Source organism: Felis catus, chromosome C1 (assembly GCF_018350175.1).
Source record: "Felis catus isolate Fca126 chromosome C1, F.catus_Fca126_mat1.0, whole genome shotgun sequence".
Classification (NCBI taxonomy): Eukaryota; Metazoa; Chordata; class Mammalia; order Carnivora; family Felidae; genus Felis; species Felis catus.
The window spans coordinates 16,883,939-16,900,586 of NC_058375.1; the positions used below are offsets into that span (position 1 = coordinate 16,883,939).

General features: G+C 55.7%; 1 protein-coding gene across 5 annotated transcripts in view; it reads left to right on the plus strand.

The window, feature by feature from the left end:
* EPHB2 (EPH receptor B2) overlaps nucleotides 1-16,648 on the plus strand; it is a 196,438-nt gene that overhangs the window by 128,347 nt on the left and 51,443 nt on the right. For all 5 annotated transcript variants that reach the window (XM_045035274.1, XM_045035271.1, XM_023258287.2 and 2 more), the window contains exons 4-5: nucleotides 14,711-14,866; nucleotides 16,038-16,373. In XM_045035274.1, coding sequence (XP_044891209.1) covers nucleotides 14,711-14,866; nucleotides 16,038-16,373 — 492 coding nt within the window. The remainder of the gene's footprint in view (nucleotides 1-14,710; nucleotides 14,867-16,037; nucleotides 16,374-16,648) is intronic.

Genomic DNA, 16,648 nt, shown 5'->3' on the forward strand with positions numbered 1-16,648 from the left:
ACCAACCTTTGGGTCACTGGGGAAAACACCCAGAAGGTCAGGGAGAGAGGGGCAGGTATCGGAGGCTCAGGCTCCTGAGCTGGATGTCCATATGCCCCAGGGAAGGCCCCTCGTGGCTCTGAGCTTCTGTTGCTGATCTGCGGAATAGGGGTGACAAATCCCAACCCCGTGGCATTGTTAGGGCAGAGGTGCCCAAGCAGGAAGTGCCTTCACAGGCATAGTAGTGTCTGTGTGGGGTCATAGATGGCTGGGGCCGAGTGGGCACCAAGTGCCCGATAACATCCGGCTCTTCCCCCATTACAATGAATGAGAAACTGAGGCACTGGGTTTGTACCACCTTTGCAAATTTTGCTCCCGCTCAGCCAAGTGTGCTTGTCTCCCCAGGGACTGTCTTCTTAAATGCCACTTTTCAGAAAGGCCACACTCCCTACTGAGACGCCCCACACCTGCCTCAGCCCGTGGCTGTCACCTTCGCGGCCATCACAAACCGTGTACGGTGTTTATGTTTGTCTGGTGCTTCTTTTCCCCCTTGCTGTCCTAGACCCTCAGCATCACGAGGGCAGGGCCGCCGTCTTCCTCGTTCGCCGCTCTTCCTCCCCGGCCTCAGCACGGCCGGGACTTGGCGGTGTGTGGAGAGTGACTGTGAGAGTCTCTGGAACATGCCTTTGGACTTTGGCTACAAACCCAAGTTGCGTTAAAGAGAAGCGTATTTATTTCCCTGCGCCACAAACAAGGTCACTTCCCCTCCCTGGGCCTCTGTTTCCCCGAGCTGTAAAATGAGGTGTGAAATGAGAGATTGAACTAGCTTTTCTCTAAAGTCCTTCTAGCCCTAAAGACTCTAAGTGAGCACAGAAAGGGGGAGAAGATTGTATTGAATTGGATTGCCTGTTGGGTTGAAAAAAACAACTTGTGCCAGGAAATCTCTCTCACTGTGTCACTTTCTCCACTGGCCTGGAAAAAAACTGCCCCGTGCAGGCCCAGGCCTGTGGAGCCCACACTGGAAAAGTCACAGGCCCCTCCTGCCGTGGGCCCAGGCGAGGGGGCCCCCGAAAGGTGTGTGGTAGCTGCTTCCCCGGGGGGTCCAGGGTTTGTTGCCTTAACCGGGCGCACAGAGCAGGTAAAAAATTCCAGACATGTTCTCCGCTGACAGCTAATTGTGTCCTTTATTAATGACCATGGCTTTCTTGGGGCAGGTGGGCGGAGGGAAGAGGCCAGTCTCAACCCAGGGGGCTCCCTCAGGTGGAGCTGATGACCGCATTTCTGGATCCCATAGAAAGGGAAGTGCTACATGAGGTGACCCTGAAAATACACCCCCCCCAGGCTGGAGAGGGGAGGGGGCTTTGCTGGCTCCCCAAGCCCCAGCAGGGGCAGCTGGGCCCACGAAACGAGGCAGGGGTTTTGGAATCTGGCAGACCAGGTTCGGGGACCTAAGTTGGCCTCTTAGAACACAGCCACCGAAGTACAGTGGAAGGCCTGAAGGGGACCCACAAGGGGGCTGTGGTCGGTGGGCAGCTTGGGAGATGCTCTCCAGCTCCATCCGGCCATCGGCCCCTCATGGTACCAGGACTGGGCCCACAAGGCCCTTCCTCAGTGACCCGCTACACCACCTGTCAATACAGCAGCCAGATGTGCTGGGGGACTTGGGGCTGGCCCTGCCAGATGTGTCAAGCTTTCCAACACATCCGGCTTCCCCTCCGGCACATCGTGATTATTATTTAACACTTGCTTTTCCAGCATCTGTGAGTCCCGAGGATTACAGGCTGGGAGGCTCCAGCGTGCCGATCCAGCTTAAGGTCTGGGGGCCTGGAGTCCACTGCTCATCGAAGGGCCTGTTTCCTCAAGGATCCAGTGAGGACCTTTACAAGCCCTCTTGCAGTGATAGCCTAGAGCTGGAGGGAGGGCTTTTGTGGAGCTCTATCTGTTCCCCACTTTCTCATTAGGATCCCCTGTTAGCCTGGGGAGGAAAGTGAGGTGTGCAGCATTAACCCCATTTATAGATGAGGGATATGGGGCTCAGAGAGGGACACAGTGAAGAAGTAGCTGAGCTAGGACTTGAACCAGGCAGAGGAAACAGCATGTGCAAAGGCCCTGAGTCCAGAGGAGGCCTGATGTTTCCAGGATAGCCAGGAGGCCAGGGCAGCTAGAGTGGAGTAGACAGGAGGGAAAGTAGTAGGAGGTAAGTTCAGAGAGGTGAGAGGGATACAATGACATCACACGGAATAAAATACCATGGATAGATTAAACCAGAGAGGTAAAGGGGGCTTTGGTAGGCTATTGGTTTTCAGTCAGAGTGAGGTGGGAGCTGTCGAAGATCTTTGAGCAGAGGAGCAACACACAGTTGATTCCTGCTCTGCAGGATCCCTCTGGCTGATATGTCAAGAACAGACTGCAGCCAGAGGCGAGTAGAGGAAGGCCAGGAAACCAGGCGGGAGGCTCCTGCAGTGATCTCACGGCCACCACCCCTCCGCCCCTCTCTCTTCCCTTCCAATCTCGGTGTCAGGATTCCTGGGCTGCAGCCCAGTCTCCGTCAGCCACTAATTTGCTGGGTGACTTTAGGCACGTCACTGGTGCTGTCTAGGTTGTGTATCCTGTAGTCATAAAATGAGGAGCTTGGACCAGAAGATCGTGAAGGTTCTCCTGATTTCCAGTGACCCAGACCCCAACCTGCCTCTCCAGCCTCATCTCCCACCTCTCCCAGCTTCGAACTTCATGCTTCAGTGACCCTGAAATATTTGCAGTGCCCCCCCCCACACACACACCATGCCATTTCATGCCTCCGTGCCCGTGCCCGTGCACAGGCTGTCCCCTCTGCCTGCAATGCCCTTTCCCGCCATCCACCCTGCACGTGGAGAGCCATGTTCTTCAGCAGATCTCAAGCTCAGGTGGCATCTCCAAAGGCTTCCCCTGACCCACCCACCCCCACCTTCCTCAGTGACCCTGGGCACTTGGAAGGGCCATCCTGATCTCCGAGAGACATTGGAATAGAGTGGATGTGGACTCAGAACTGGCTTCAAATGCCACCTGCGTCTCCGAAATCCCCTAATGTTATTGAACCTCTGTTTCCTCATCTTTATTTTTTTAATTTCTTTTTTTTTTACATTTATTTATTTTTGAGAAACAGAGTGAGACAAAGCGTGAGCGGGGGAGGGGCAGAGAGAGAAGAGACACCGAATCTGAAGCAGGCTCCAGGCTCTGAGCAAGCGGTCAGCACAGAGCCTGATGCGGGGCTCAAACACACGAACTGGGAGATCATGACCTGAGCCGAAGTCGGACGCTCAACTGACTGAGCCACCCAGGTGCCCCTCTTCATCTTTAAAACAGAGATTATATTTCCTACTCCCAAGGTCAAGGTGAGGATTCAGTAAGAATGTAAAGCCCCTAACCCAGTGCCCAGCACGTTGTCACTGTCCGGGACCTGTGAAGCCAGATAGCTGCAGAGACTGGGCTGTCGAATGAAGATGGGGGTGGCCCTGGACAGTGTGGCCCCAGATTCCTGGAATGGCCCCGGCCAGGACTCCAGGACAGCCTCCCAGCAGCCCCACGGCTCAGGGGCATTCCTGTCCACCCTTCCTGTCACCAGCCAGTCCCTCCGCTCACCTCCTCCATCAGGGCCTGGTCAAAGCTGCCTGCCTGCAGCCACTCAGCACTTGAAAATGTCCTTAATTGCTTCACCAGAGTGGGGAGTCACCCTGCAGGCAGATAATTAAAAAGTTCAGAGCTTGATTAATTGGGAGGAAATTGGAGGAATGGGGCTGCCTGCGGGGCGTGCGGGAGCTCTCAGCCCCTGTGTGGGGACGGCACAAAGGGAGGTGGCCAGAGCCGGGACCTGTGGCCCTAACATAGGATCCAGGGCCTGGACAGGCCAGGCGTGAAACCTGCCTTTGCAGGATGTGGGGTTCAGGGAGTGGCTCCCCAGGAGACCGTGAGCTCCACTCCTACTCCACACATACACACAAATACGACTAGGGCGGAGAGGTCAAAAGACACAATGGTCATGGAAGTTCTGATTACTCTCGCTTTGGGGCTGTGGGACCTACAGGCCTTCTAGCCTGTCGTTCAGTGAGGTGTCCAGAGGGCCTGCTCTGTGCCAGGCAGCGAGCAGGCCAGGCACGGTGTGGCTGCCTCATGATGCTCACAGTTGGGCAGGTGGAAAGGTGGGGGGTAGAGACAGGTATTAACCAAGTGCCAAGAAGCAGGAAGGTGGGATGGCTTGAGACCCCATCCCTGGGGCACAGGAGAGAGCTCTGGGGGCTCTGACATGGTCTGGAGAGCTCTGGAGGCCTCGAACAAAGTCTCCAGTCCGTCCACCGGTTGAGTGACCTTGAGCATAGATTCTGTATTTCTGAACCTGAGTCAGTCAGTCAATACACGCTTCCTGAGGCCTTCTGTCCGTCACCTCTCGGCCACTGGTGCTGGGGGGTTCCAGACATTGTGGGTACCTGCTGCCACCAGGCTCAGGGCCAAGTGCAGGAGGCAGACACTTACAACCATTTAATCATGCAGCAGCAGAGGCAAAAGTGACAGTGCTTCAGGAGCATGGGAGAGAGGCCCCAAACCCAGGCCTGGTCCGGGATGGTATCCTAGAAGAAGGCCAGAAGGTGATTTGGGTGGAGCCGAGCTGGAAGGATAAAGAGGAGTTAGCCAGGCTGGCGCTGGGGCAGGGGGAACGGCCTGAGCAAAGGCCCGGAAGGAGGACAGAACACAGCTGGCGGGGGAGCTGGAAGCCGCCGGCTGCAACTGGGGCCCAGGGTGCGGCTAAGAGGTGCCAGGAGCTCCGGCTGGCAAGGTGGACCACGGAGGGGAGGCCAAAGCAGGCTGAGCTCGCCACAGGCACAGGGGTGCATTGAAGGGTCTCGAGCAGAGGAGGGACGCCACAGATGGCCGGTGTGGAGGCTGGCTTGGGGAGGCCCTGGGATCCCCCCCTCAGGGAAAGAGGAGACGTGTTAACACAGTTCCTGCCGCTGCCTTCTGACTTCTGTCGTCCTGCCAGCTGCCGGCAGGGATCCACAGAGCCCAGGTCCCGGCAGGGGCAGGCTGGGGTAGCCTGGGCATGTGGGGGAGTTGGGGGGGGGCAGTGGAGGCAGGATGACTGACATCCCCTGGGTGGTCCCAGTAGGAGCTACCACAGCAGGGGAATGAGCCTGAGGCGCTCCCTGGACTTAACCTGGCCAGGCAGGGCCCCCCTTCTCAGGGGAGGAGACAGGGAGAAAGGTAGAAGATGGGGGGGCACCCTTCGTCAAGCTGGAACACTGAGAGCCTCGGAGACAGGAGTTAGGAAGAACGGTGGGTCACAGCCTCTGACTGACTTTGGACAAGGCATTCCTCTCTGTGAGCCTCAGTTTCCTTATCTCTAAAATGGAGACAACACCTCCTACTGCACAGGGTGACTGTGCAGACTGAGTGAGGTTAGGAACTGAGGAAGCTGCTGGCCCAGCACCAGGCAGGTGCCTGGTAGGTACACAGTGGTGGGAAGTCCCTCCTAGCCCAGAAGCTTGCCACCGGCTTCCAGCGTGGCTGTGCCCATGGCACAAAGGATCAGGCACCCTGCCCGGTTCAGTCCAGGGGGACTGACTCCACTGGTTTAACCTCAGTCGCAAGAGGAGGAAGCGTGCAAAATGCAAAAGCCACTTTGCATGAGGAAGACCCCCCAAGCCCCCCTTGCTCCACCACGGGAATACCGCAAGCTCCGCTCAGACATAGTCACAGCACAACGCCCTGAAAATACGCAGATCGGTTGACCCACAATTGAAGAACATAGGACCCAGGACTGGGTGCCTGAGCCTGGCCATAGCCGGAGTCCCACACCTGGGAGAGGCCATAGAGGCCAGCCCAGAGCGGGCAGGAAGTGGCCCCGGGCTCACAGAGCAAGGGGAGCAGGGAGCCACAGGGGCAGCCTAGCCCAGCCTCCCCTCTCTGGGCCCAGAACTCTCCGCCGCCCACTCAAACTCCTCTCCAAACCCAGAACTTCTTGGAGACCCCAAGGCAGGAAAGTGAGCCGGCTGCCCTTCCAACCTGGCACTGCTGAGCCTGGAGCCCACTCCCTCTGCCCAGAGTGGCCAGCAGTCAGGTCTGGTCAGGGGAAGGTGTGCCGGCCCCCTGCTCAGTCATGGCCTCTTACAGGCAGGGCCTGGGCCTTTGTCTCCGTGTCACGTGCCTGGCACATAACAGGGACTTAATACATGCCTATTGAATCAATTCGTAACTCAGCATCTCTCTGACTGGACACAGACTCCTGAGGGCAGGGACCACCACATCTTTTTTGTCTCTGTACCCCCAAGGCCTGGCACACAGCAAGTGGGGGGCCAAGAATGAACGGAGATAGTAACAGCAGACACTTGTGGAGGGCTCAGTGCGCCCTAGGCAGGCACTGCTGCCCGTGCTTTTTCTAGATTAACTCACGTACTCTCCCCACCAAATAGAAGGTCGGTGTTATCATTCTCCCCATTATACAGACAAGGGTGCTGAGAGTGAGGTACGTTGTCCCTGGTCACACCGTTAGCCAGAGGCAGGCCTGGGATTCAGCCCGGGCAGCCGGCTCCACGGTCCACACCCAGGTTCCGTTTCATCAGACCTCCTGCTCGGGCGCTCGGGAGCTAGAAGGCGAGGCCGCCTCTGCCCGGACAGAGCCCTCTGCTCTACGGGACCCCCAGGGAGGCAGAGAAGCTCCTTCCCCACCCCCAAGGCCTGGCACTCTGGGCCTGACCGAGCATTTGACTCCACCGTGGCATCAGTCGTCTGGGGATTAAACCGGAGTCTCTGGGAAGACAGCAAAGGAGCTGCAAGCCTGGCAGGGAGGCTGCAAAGATCACCCAGTGCCAATTAGCGGCCCCGCCGTGCCAGGTCCAGATGGAGCCCTGCCTCGGCCTGACTCAGGGCTCACTCGGTCAATTATCACCTATCCCGGAGCCCAGGGGGCAGGTGGGGAGAAAATCTGTTTCCCCATAATCCTCCCTCCCTCTCCCGGCCAGCTGCCATCCCTGCCTGGGGTTGCCTGGCCAAGGGATCTGGGCGTCTGCAGAAAGTAGGCGCTGACTGGCTGCTTTGGTCCCAAGTCCCCAGGTGTGTGGGGCCAGGCTTCGCCTCTGTCTTGCTGAGTGACCCGGCAAGCCCTGTCCCCTCTTAGGCCTGACGACAGGGTCTCCAGTAATGACGTTCAAGCCGCGCGATAATTTCTATGTCCAGGAATACCTGAGCGCAAGGTTTTTGGAACCCCACAGACCTGGGGTCAAACCTCAGCTCTGTCATTTAGTAGCTATGTGACCTCGGCATCGTCATTTCACCTTCCCCCTTGCCAAGCCTCAGTTTCCTCGTGTGTAAAAGGGGGGGAGGGGCGATAATGGTACCGCTTCAGTGGGTGGTCAGGTGGATTTAACGAGAGATTCCATGCCAATCACTTGCACCGGCCTCAGCACCTGGAAAGCACATGATAAATGAGAATTATTACCACCCTTGCACCCTGGGTGAGTAATAATAGCTAACACGTATATGATACAGAACTTGCTGTGTGTTCTGTGTGGATATTAGCCCACCAAACTCACAGCCTCTGCTGTTGAGCCCCCCACCGTCCACTCGGGGAGACAGACCTGCCCTCAGCTAGCAGACTGAGCTGACTGAGCACCAATTATGTGCCAGACCTGGCACTGGGGATGTGGAGACTGAAGACCAGCCCCTCCCCCAACCAGGGTCCATCCACCGGGGAGCAGCACACAGATAAGTGGCGGAGGGGTGAGGTCCGTGGTAGGATGGAGCTGGTCGGTACCAGCCTGGCTTCCAAGAGCCAGCCATGCACACTTCTTCCCAACTCCACGTTCAGTTATCTCAGACTGGTAGCTTGAAATTTGTCCTAGTGGGAGCTTTGCCACCGAAATTGACAAAGGTGACCAATCAGGGCTTCCCGCCCCCCTTCCCCACCCCAGAGGGCCATTGAGCAGGACACCACTGCCCAGAGAGTGTGTCTGATGTGCCACAGTAGGGGTCTGAGGTGTCTGCTGTAGAGAGTGGAGGCCGGCCTCCCAGAGGCGTCCATGTCAGAACCCCATCCCTGATGGGCAGAAGGACATTCAAGCAAAGGGGCCCTTGCACGTGCAGCCAGGGCATCTAGGGAACAGCAAACAGGCGAGAGAGGTGACCAGATGGGGCCAGAGAAGTGTACCAGAGGGTCAGGTTACCAGAGACCGAGGACGTTTCTGGGACACGGGACTTCCCGTTTGAAAAGCAGGATGAGTTGTCACCATAAGTGGACAGCCCCCTGGGATGACCCATGGGGACAGAAGATGGGAAGTGGAGTGGGATCTGAGCAGCCATGGAGTCAGATAAAATTGACATGGTGACGGTGGCACTGAGCCTGGCATTTGCTTGGCCAAGTATTTTCTCATGACACCCTATAAGGGGCATATTCGTTTATGCAACAAGTACATGTATTGAGCAGCTACTATGCTCCCAGCACTCTGCCAGGAGTTAGGGAACCAGCGAGAGAGCCAGACAAACCTAGTTCCTCTTCCACTCTGCAGGCACTTCCCAGGCAGGGAAAAGACATCACACATGTTTATAAGCTGTTTTCTAATATAATTACAATTCGAGATGAGTGTCAACAAAGGAAACAGACTGAGACAGAGTGTAATGAGAGAATCACTCTGGCCAGGGTGGTCAGGGAGGGCCTCTCTGGGAAGTGACATTAAAGCTGGGGCCTGTTGGGGCACCTGGGTGGCTCAGTCGGTTAAGCGTCTGACTTCAGCTCAGGTCACAATCTCGCGGTCCGTAAGTTCGAGCCCCGCGTCGGGCTCTGGGCTGATGGCTCAGAGCCTGGAGCCTGCTTCCGATTCTGTGTCTCTCTCTCTCTCTCTCTCTGCCCCTGCCCCATTCATGCTCTGTCTCTCTCTGTCTCAAAAATAAATAAAACATTAAAAAAAATTTTTTTTTTTTTTTTTAAAAAGCTGGGGCCTGAGAGGCGCCTGGGTGACTCAGTCGGTTAAGCATCCAACTACACCTCAGGTCATGAACTCGTAGTTGGTGAGTTCAAGCCCCATGTCAGGCTCTGTGCTGACAGCTCAGAGCCTGGAGCCTGCTTTGGATTCTGTGTTTCCCTGTTCCTCCCCCACTTGCACTCTCTCTCTCTCTCTCTCTCTCTCTCTCTCTCTCTCTCTCTCAAAAATAAATAAAGATTTTTTAAAAATTAAAAAAAAAAAGAAAGCTGGGACCTGAAAGAAGAAGCAGGTCAACCATAGGAAGCAGAGACAGTGCTCCAGGCAGAGAGACAGCATGGCCAAAGGCCCTGTGGCAGGGGCACTCTTGCCAACCGAGGGGCTGGAGTGCAATTGAGTGAGAGAAGTGTCCAGAAATGCCAGGAAGACCACAGAGCCAGCCTGGCGGGCTTCTCGGACCAGGGCTGGGTGTGGGGTGGTTCTCAGTGCCACGGGGAGCCACCTGTGAGTTTAAAATAAGCAGAGTGTGGTGGGTCCGATTCATTCAGATCTCTCCAGTGAGTGTGGGGGATTAGAGGGGAGGCAGAAGTGGGTCAGGGAGAGCCACGCAGAGACTCTGACTGCATCCATACCTTGCACGTATCATCAGCCCCCTTTCCGGAGGAGGGGACTGAGTCTCAGAGAAGGCACCTGTCAGAGGCATGGCCTCCAGGTCCGTTTTCTTCCCAGTTCTGTGTGTGAAACCCGGATGTTGGCAGGACTGAATGCCTTCCCAGCTGAGAAGCTAGGAGTGGCATGGCCCCTAGGGCACTGGGCACTGAGGGCGGGCCGCGGTTCCTGACCTCTCTGTGGGCAAAGAGGTGGCGGACCAGAGCTGAGGGCCTCCCCCTGCTCACACACTATACCTGGTATCAGAATCTGCCTCTGCTGCTGAAGAGCCAGGTGTGTCTGCCCCTCTTTGGGCCTCAGTTTCCTCCAACGTCGGATAAGGGGGTTGCACTGGACGCTTTTGCAGCTTTGTCACTTCGCCCACCCGTCACCTGCTAGGCACCCGGCATCGGACTGGGAATTCACAATCCAGCCAGGCACTTACAGATTCATGCCTAAGTAAGCAAAACAGGCACTTCTGGGACACCCGTCGGTTAAGCCTCCGACTCTTGGTTTCAGCTCAGGTCATGATCTCCCAGTTCATGAGCTCGAGCCCCGCATCACACACTCTGTGCTGACGGTGCGGAGCCTGCTAGGGATTCTCTTTCTCCCTTTCCCTTTGCCGCTCACACACCCACACCACACACCCTCTCGCTCTCAAAATAAATAAATAAACATTAAAAAAAAGAGAGATAAAGAAGCCTTCCCTCCAGGAAAGGCTTCCTGGAAGAGGGGTACCTAAGCCAGGTCTTAAAGGGGTGTAGGAGTTTGATGACAAGGGGAAGGCACTGCAGGGAATGAGGGCAGGGTGGACGGAGGCCGGAGGTGTGGAGGCAGGCCCGGGGCAGGCACCACATGCAGCGGACTGTGCGGAACAGCACAAAGCTCAGGGTGGTGGGCACTGAGAGGCGGGCAGGTGCCAGCCCTGGGGGCCTGGGGGCCCTGAGCAGTTTGGGGAGCTGTTGCGGATTTTTTTTTAATAGCAGTTTTATTGTGACGTGATGCACATACCATAGAATTCAGCTAAATTGTACAATTCAGTGATTTTTGGTGTATTCATAGAATTGTGCAACTGTCACCGCAGTCAATTTTAGAACATGCTCATCACCTCAGAAAGAAACCCTCTTGCCCATTAGCGGTCACTCCCCATTCTCTGCTCTCCCCTGTCCCTGGCAACCACTAAGCTACTTCTGTCTCTAGAGATCGCTGTTCTGGACACTTTCAGATAAAGGGAAGCATACAACATGTAGCCTTTTGTGACTGGCTTCTTTCACTAAGCACAGTGTTTTCAGGGTTCATCCACGTTGTAGCACGTATCAGTGTTTTATTCCTTTTTACGGCCAAATAATATTCCATTGTGTGCCATTGTGGATTTTTAAGTGGCACAAAAAGGTTTGTGCTTTAGAAAGCTGGCTCTGGAGGGTGGGCAGGAGGAGGCCAGATGGCCATGAGAGGCTAAGGAGTAGGTAAGAAGAGCTTTCTGGATGCCCGCATGGGTGGAACAGTAGGAGGGAAGAGCCAGGACGGGGCACTGCTGAGTGGGGGGAAGACCTGATAATTGGCTGCAGGGGGTGAGGGGAGGAAGGAGGCATCCAGGGTTCCGGGGGACTGGGTGGAGAGTGACGTCACCTTGCAAGACGAAAGAGTGGGTTTTGTGAAGCACGGTGCCGAGAGATACAGAAACCATAGCCGCCCAGTGAGAAGGCGGAGGGGTATCCAGCCGGACACCTAAAGAGGGAAGGCTTCTGAAGGAGGCAGCCTGGGGAGTCTGAGATGGGGCCAGGATGTGGTGACTGGGAAGGACAGCCAGGAAGGTGGCCCAGATGGAGGGGCTGGCACGGCACAGAGGAGACTGTGGGCAGCCACTCACCAGCCAGGCCCCGGGAATTACCAGCAGATGGGAGAGATGTGCTAAGCTGGGCCGGCTCTTGCCCGAAAGGGAGCCAGGAGGGTCCTGATCTTGGGATCAAAACCTTTTGGCATCTATTAGGATGGTCCTAGACCCCCCCTTCACAGGAGCCCTGTACCCCCACTTTACAGCAGAGGAAACTGAGGCTCAGAGAGATCAATCACTTAACTAGAGCCAGAGCTGACTGGATAGTGCCAAGATGGCACTCTTTATCCAGACAGCAGGGAAACTCTGGTGCCTGAGAGGAAGATAAGAAGGAAGGAGGGCAGGAGGACTCAGGACCCCAAAGCCAGTGCAGTCAAGTGGAGAGAGCTCTGGGCACCCGCCCAGGAGCTACCAATCCCTGCCCAGCACTCACAGACCTTTGACAACAATGCAAGTTGCATAAGGGCAGTGTAGTGTGGTGGTTAGGGAAGCCTCTAGAGTCAGACCACCCAAGATTGAATCTCAACTGTGCCACGGTAAGCTCACATCCTAGCAAATTACTTCACCTCTGTGCCTTCATGCCTCCATCTGAAAAGGCAGGTGATACCACTCCCTCCATCACAGGGCTGGGTAAGGACTGGATGAGTTACTGTGGGTTAAGTACTTAGAACAGTGCCAGTATTTAGTAAGTACTCAGTAAGGGCTGCCTGGGTGGCTCAGTCAGCTAAGCATCCAACTCTTGATTTCCGCTCAGGTCCTGATCTTGTGGTTTGTGGGATCGAGCCCCCCACATCAGGCACTGTGCTGAGAGCACGGAGCCTGCTCAGGATTCTCTCTCCCTTTCTCTTTCCCTCTCTCTCTGCCCCCCCCACCCCCACCCTGGCTTGCTCTCTCTCTCTCAAAATAAATAAACACTTTCAAAAACTACTCGGTAAATGTTGGCTGTTTCATATTTACACTCTGAAGGCCTGGTATCCCCAGCTGTACAGCAGAAGCCCTAATAACTCCCCAGAGCACTCAGTGTCATCCTCCTTAGTGTCACTATGGCCTGAATGGTTATGTCAAAGTCCTGACTTGGCCCTTGCCTGGCAGTCTCTTAAGGACTGGACTGGAGCTGGCTCTTCAGGATCCCCCACAGGGCCTGGTCCAGTGGACATCAGCCAGTGTAGTTGTCTGTTAAGTCAGTCGCCACCTTCTGGAAGCCCCCTCCAAATGACAGGTAAACTAGGACCCCAGGGGGAGGGTGCTGCTTCCTAGTGTCCCAGGGGGACTTGTGTGTGGCTTATTTACTGCACGCTTGTGTCATCCAGCAAAGCCCTGAGATTGTAACCACAACCTTTCCCCACCCCCATGCCAGACACTGGCCATCGCATGGAGTCCACTTTATGGGGTAGATGCTCTCTCAGCAATGAGAAAACTTTAGCTCACAGAAGGTGAACTACTTGTCTGAGGTCACCCAGCAGATTGGTATTTGAACCAGATACCGTTCAATAATGCCAGGAATTATTCCGGGCATTTTCGCCTGAATTAACCCGTGTAATCCTCACAGCAATTATAGAACATAGATGCTGTTGTCCCCATTTTGCAGGAAGGAAATAGCTTAAGCGACTGGCCCGAGGTCATACTGCTGGGGATTGGCCAAGCAGCCTGCACACCGGCCACCGTTCTTCACTGCCTTCCTACTCGCACGATCCCCGAAGCCCAAGCTCTTCCCGCTTAGGCAAGGCAACTTCAAGCGGTGTTAATGGAGCATCTGCTGAGTGCTGGGTTCTGTGCTGGGCACAGGGGAAGGAGCCGTGAATCAGACAGGGCTCCGATCCTGAGGGAGCCAAGAGCACGGCCAGGGGACCTCTTGATGAATAATTATGGCAGGGGAGTAAAGCTTTCTGATCTCAAGTAACAGAAGCACCAAAAGGGGGGGGGGGGTCTCCGAGGCTGGAGCCGGTTGAAGACTTGAGAGGAGGGCAGTTTGCTAAGATGTGAACTTGGAGGATAAGCTTGGAGACTGGGGCTGGAAAAATAATTGAGGGAAATTTATGTTAGCCATTTACATATGAGGAAAGTGATGCTCTGAGAGGCAGAGATGGCTTGCCAAAGGTCACACAGCACACAGGCATGGAATGTGAGCGTCCCTGGCCCGGGGACAGCGTAGCCGCATTTCATTCCAAGGAGGAACTTGCCTGTTGCAAAGCTCTTCCCCATCCGCCTTCTCAGTTACCCCTTCCAGGATCCTCCCTCCCAAGATCACAGCAGAGCTGGGATTATGAACCCCAGTAAGCAGGAGAAGAAACAGGCCAGGAGAGGGACAGGGCCTGGACCCCAGGCCTCCCGATTCCCAGCCCAGGGCTAGGAGGAAGAGGGTAGGGTGGATTTGCACACTGGTCCACATAGGACTGGTCATTTCTTGTAGAACCTGAGCCCTGAGCTGCAGGGCCTGAACCCAGATCCTGAGCAGTCCCCCCAGAGCAGGGAAGAAGGCCGAAGCCTCTGGAAGAGCCCTTTTAAATGAACATGCCCATCAAGTGCAAACACTTCCCTCCTCAGGCTGTCCCTGGTATTGCAGGCTCCGTGTAGCGAAATGAGTTGATGAAACACCTGCTGCACTAACAGCTAGTACTCATTGGGCACCCACACTGTGCAAGGGATTCCCCCAATGGCTTTCAGAAATAGGTCTTGGGATCATGATTTTACAGATAAGGAAACTGAGTCTCAGAAAGCGTAAGCCGCTTGTCTATGGCCACACAGCTAGTAAGAGGCCCATCTGGGACTCAAACCCAGTCCTGTCCACTTCCAAAGTCAGTGTTCTTTCCTGCTATACCCACGTCATCTTTCTACATGCCCCGCACTTTGCTACTGTAGTGTAATCATCCTCAATCATCCGGAAGCCAGGAATCTAGTTACAAGAATCAGGGTTCAGCCAGACATTAGTGAGCAAGACTGGGCCATGGGCGCTTCCCCAGACCCCTTCAGGGTCTTCGGAATAAGTCAGGATTGACCCTGGAAGCCGTGGCTCAGCCAACCTGGAGTATTTGAAGAAGGATTGCTAGGGGCCCCAGCTGAACCCATAGACAGCTTCAGAGACAAGACGCCAGGTAGCCTGGAACCTTCTGGGCACAGAAGGGACTGCCAGGTTGGAGCCTGGAGGCCCCCAGGAGCTTTAGGAGATGGGACTTCCCAACAACTGCACTTCGCGGCCCCTCCGTGATGCCGTGTGGCGTCTACGAGAAACTGCAGGGTCTCTCCATGCCTTGCGACCTCTGAGCCCTCCTCCGGTTTCTCCAGCAATTCTCCTTGTCTTCTGTCCCAGGTTGCCCATCTGGAACCTTCAAGGCCAACCAAGGGGACGAGGCCTGCACCCACTGCCCCATCAACAGCCGGACCACTTCCGAGGGGGCGACCAACTGCGTCTGCCGCAACGGCTACTACAGAGCAGACCTGGACCCCCTGGACATGCCCTGCACAAGTACGTTCGGGGCCTCTCGGGAGCAATGCCGGACCGAGTCCCGAGTCCACGTGCAGGAAGCTCAGAGCGAGGGCTGGACAGCCGTCGGGCTGCAGCCAGCCTTTCCCGAGAGGGGAGCAGCCAATCACCTGATGGGAGGGGAAATGAAAAGCTGTTTGGAAAAGGACCATCCTGGGGTGGTTGTATTGCCAACAAGCAGCGACCATGGAGCTGGCATCTGGCTCCTTACCTCCTCCTGCCAGTCACATGGAGGATAAAGTCAAGGTCTCGATTCACAAAGGGACAGTAAATGGGAGGCTTGGCAGAAGGAGAGCCAGCCTGGTGTCTGTGACAGAAGAGGCTGCCCGGTGTTCTAACCTGGTGGCGGCCGCCTGAATCACAGGCCAGCGTTCTCAAAGAAAGGGGTGACTACGGGGGCAATCTCCCCACCCCTGGATCAGACAGGAATGGCATTCAGCTGCAGGCGACAAGAGAGAGAGCTGACCCCAGTGACTTAAACCATAAGGATTTATCCTCTCACTTCGCAGAACCCCAAAGATAGGTACCCCTGGGGTAATTGTGGCAAATCCGTGAAGTTCTCTGGGACCCGGCTCACTCTTTCTGCTCTGCCACCCTCGGCATGTGGTTCCTCTCCTTCGGGTCACTTCCTAGTCCAGCATTGCTGCTGAAGCTCCAGCCATCACACACATTCTAGATGGAGGAAGGAGGAAAGGGACAAAGGCACATTTTATAGCTGTGCCCTTTTAAGGAAAGGTCCTAACCAAAAAACCTCTGCCGTATCTCAGTGGTCAGCACTTAATCACAGGAGGCTGGGAAATGTAGTCTTCTGGCTGGACATATTGCCCCCCGCCCCTGAATAAAATCGGGGTGCTATTAGAAGGAAGAAGGGGAAATAGATATCAGGTGGGTGTAATCCCCAACACAAAAAGACTGGTCCTGGTCCCCGTAACAAACACCAAGGAGGTTGGAGTCCAGGGAGAAAGGTTAAGCAGATGTGCAGCAAGATGAGAGTTATATTCTAGAAGCATCTCTCTGATGGGTGGAGGGGAGAAAGGATGCGAAGGAAGCCTTTGGGGGCCTGGGCTGGAGCCAGGGCAGTGGGCAGAGAGCCGTCCCTTGGGGAACGTACCTCCACAGCCCCCCACTGACCGAAACCTCTCCCCACCCTCAGCCATCCCCTCCGCACCCCAGGCGGTGATCTCCAGTGTCAACGAGACCTCCCTCATGCTAGAGTGGACCCCGCCCCGCGATTCAGGAGGCCGTGAGGATCTCGTCTACAACATCATCTGCAAGAGCTGCGGTTCAGGCCGGGGCGCCTGCACCCGCTGTGGGGACAACGTGCAGTATGCGCCCCGCCAGCTGGGCCTGACCGAGCCGCGCATTTACATCAGTGACCTGCTGGCTCACACCCAGTACACCTTCGAGATCCAGGCCGTGAACGGTGTCACCGACCAGAGCCCCTTCTCGCCTCAGTTCGCCTCTGTGAACATCACCACCAACCAGGCAGGTAAGCACTTCAAATGCACGCTCCGGGGACAGGGCCGCGCCCGGCTGTGCAAACCAGTATCCCGCCAGCCCTCATCAAAGACCCTCTCGCCCCTGTGGAGTGGCTTCTGCTTTTCCAAGGCTGTACTCACCTGGGAGGGTAAGCGTTTACCTGTCCGTTGTCATGGTGTTCATAATAACCGCTGTCGTTTGGTGAATGTGTGTCGTTGAAGGTAAGTGTGAAGCTGCTATAACAAAAAGGGTTCAGTGGCTTAAAGTTAACACAGAAATTCAGGC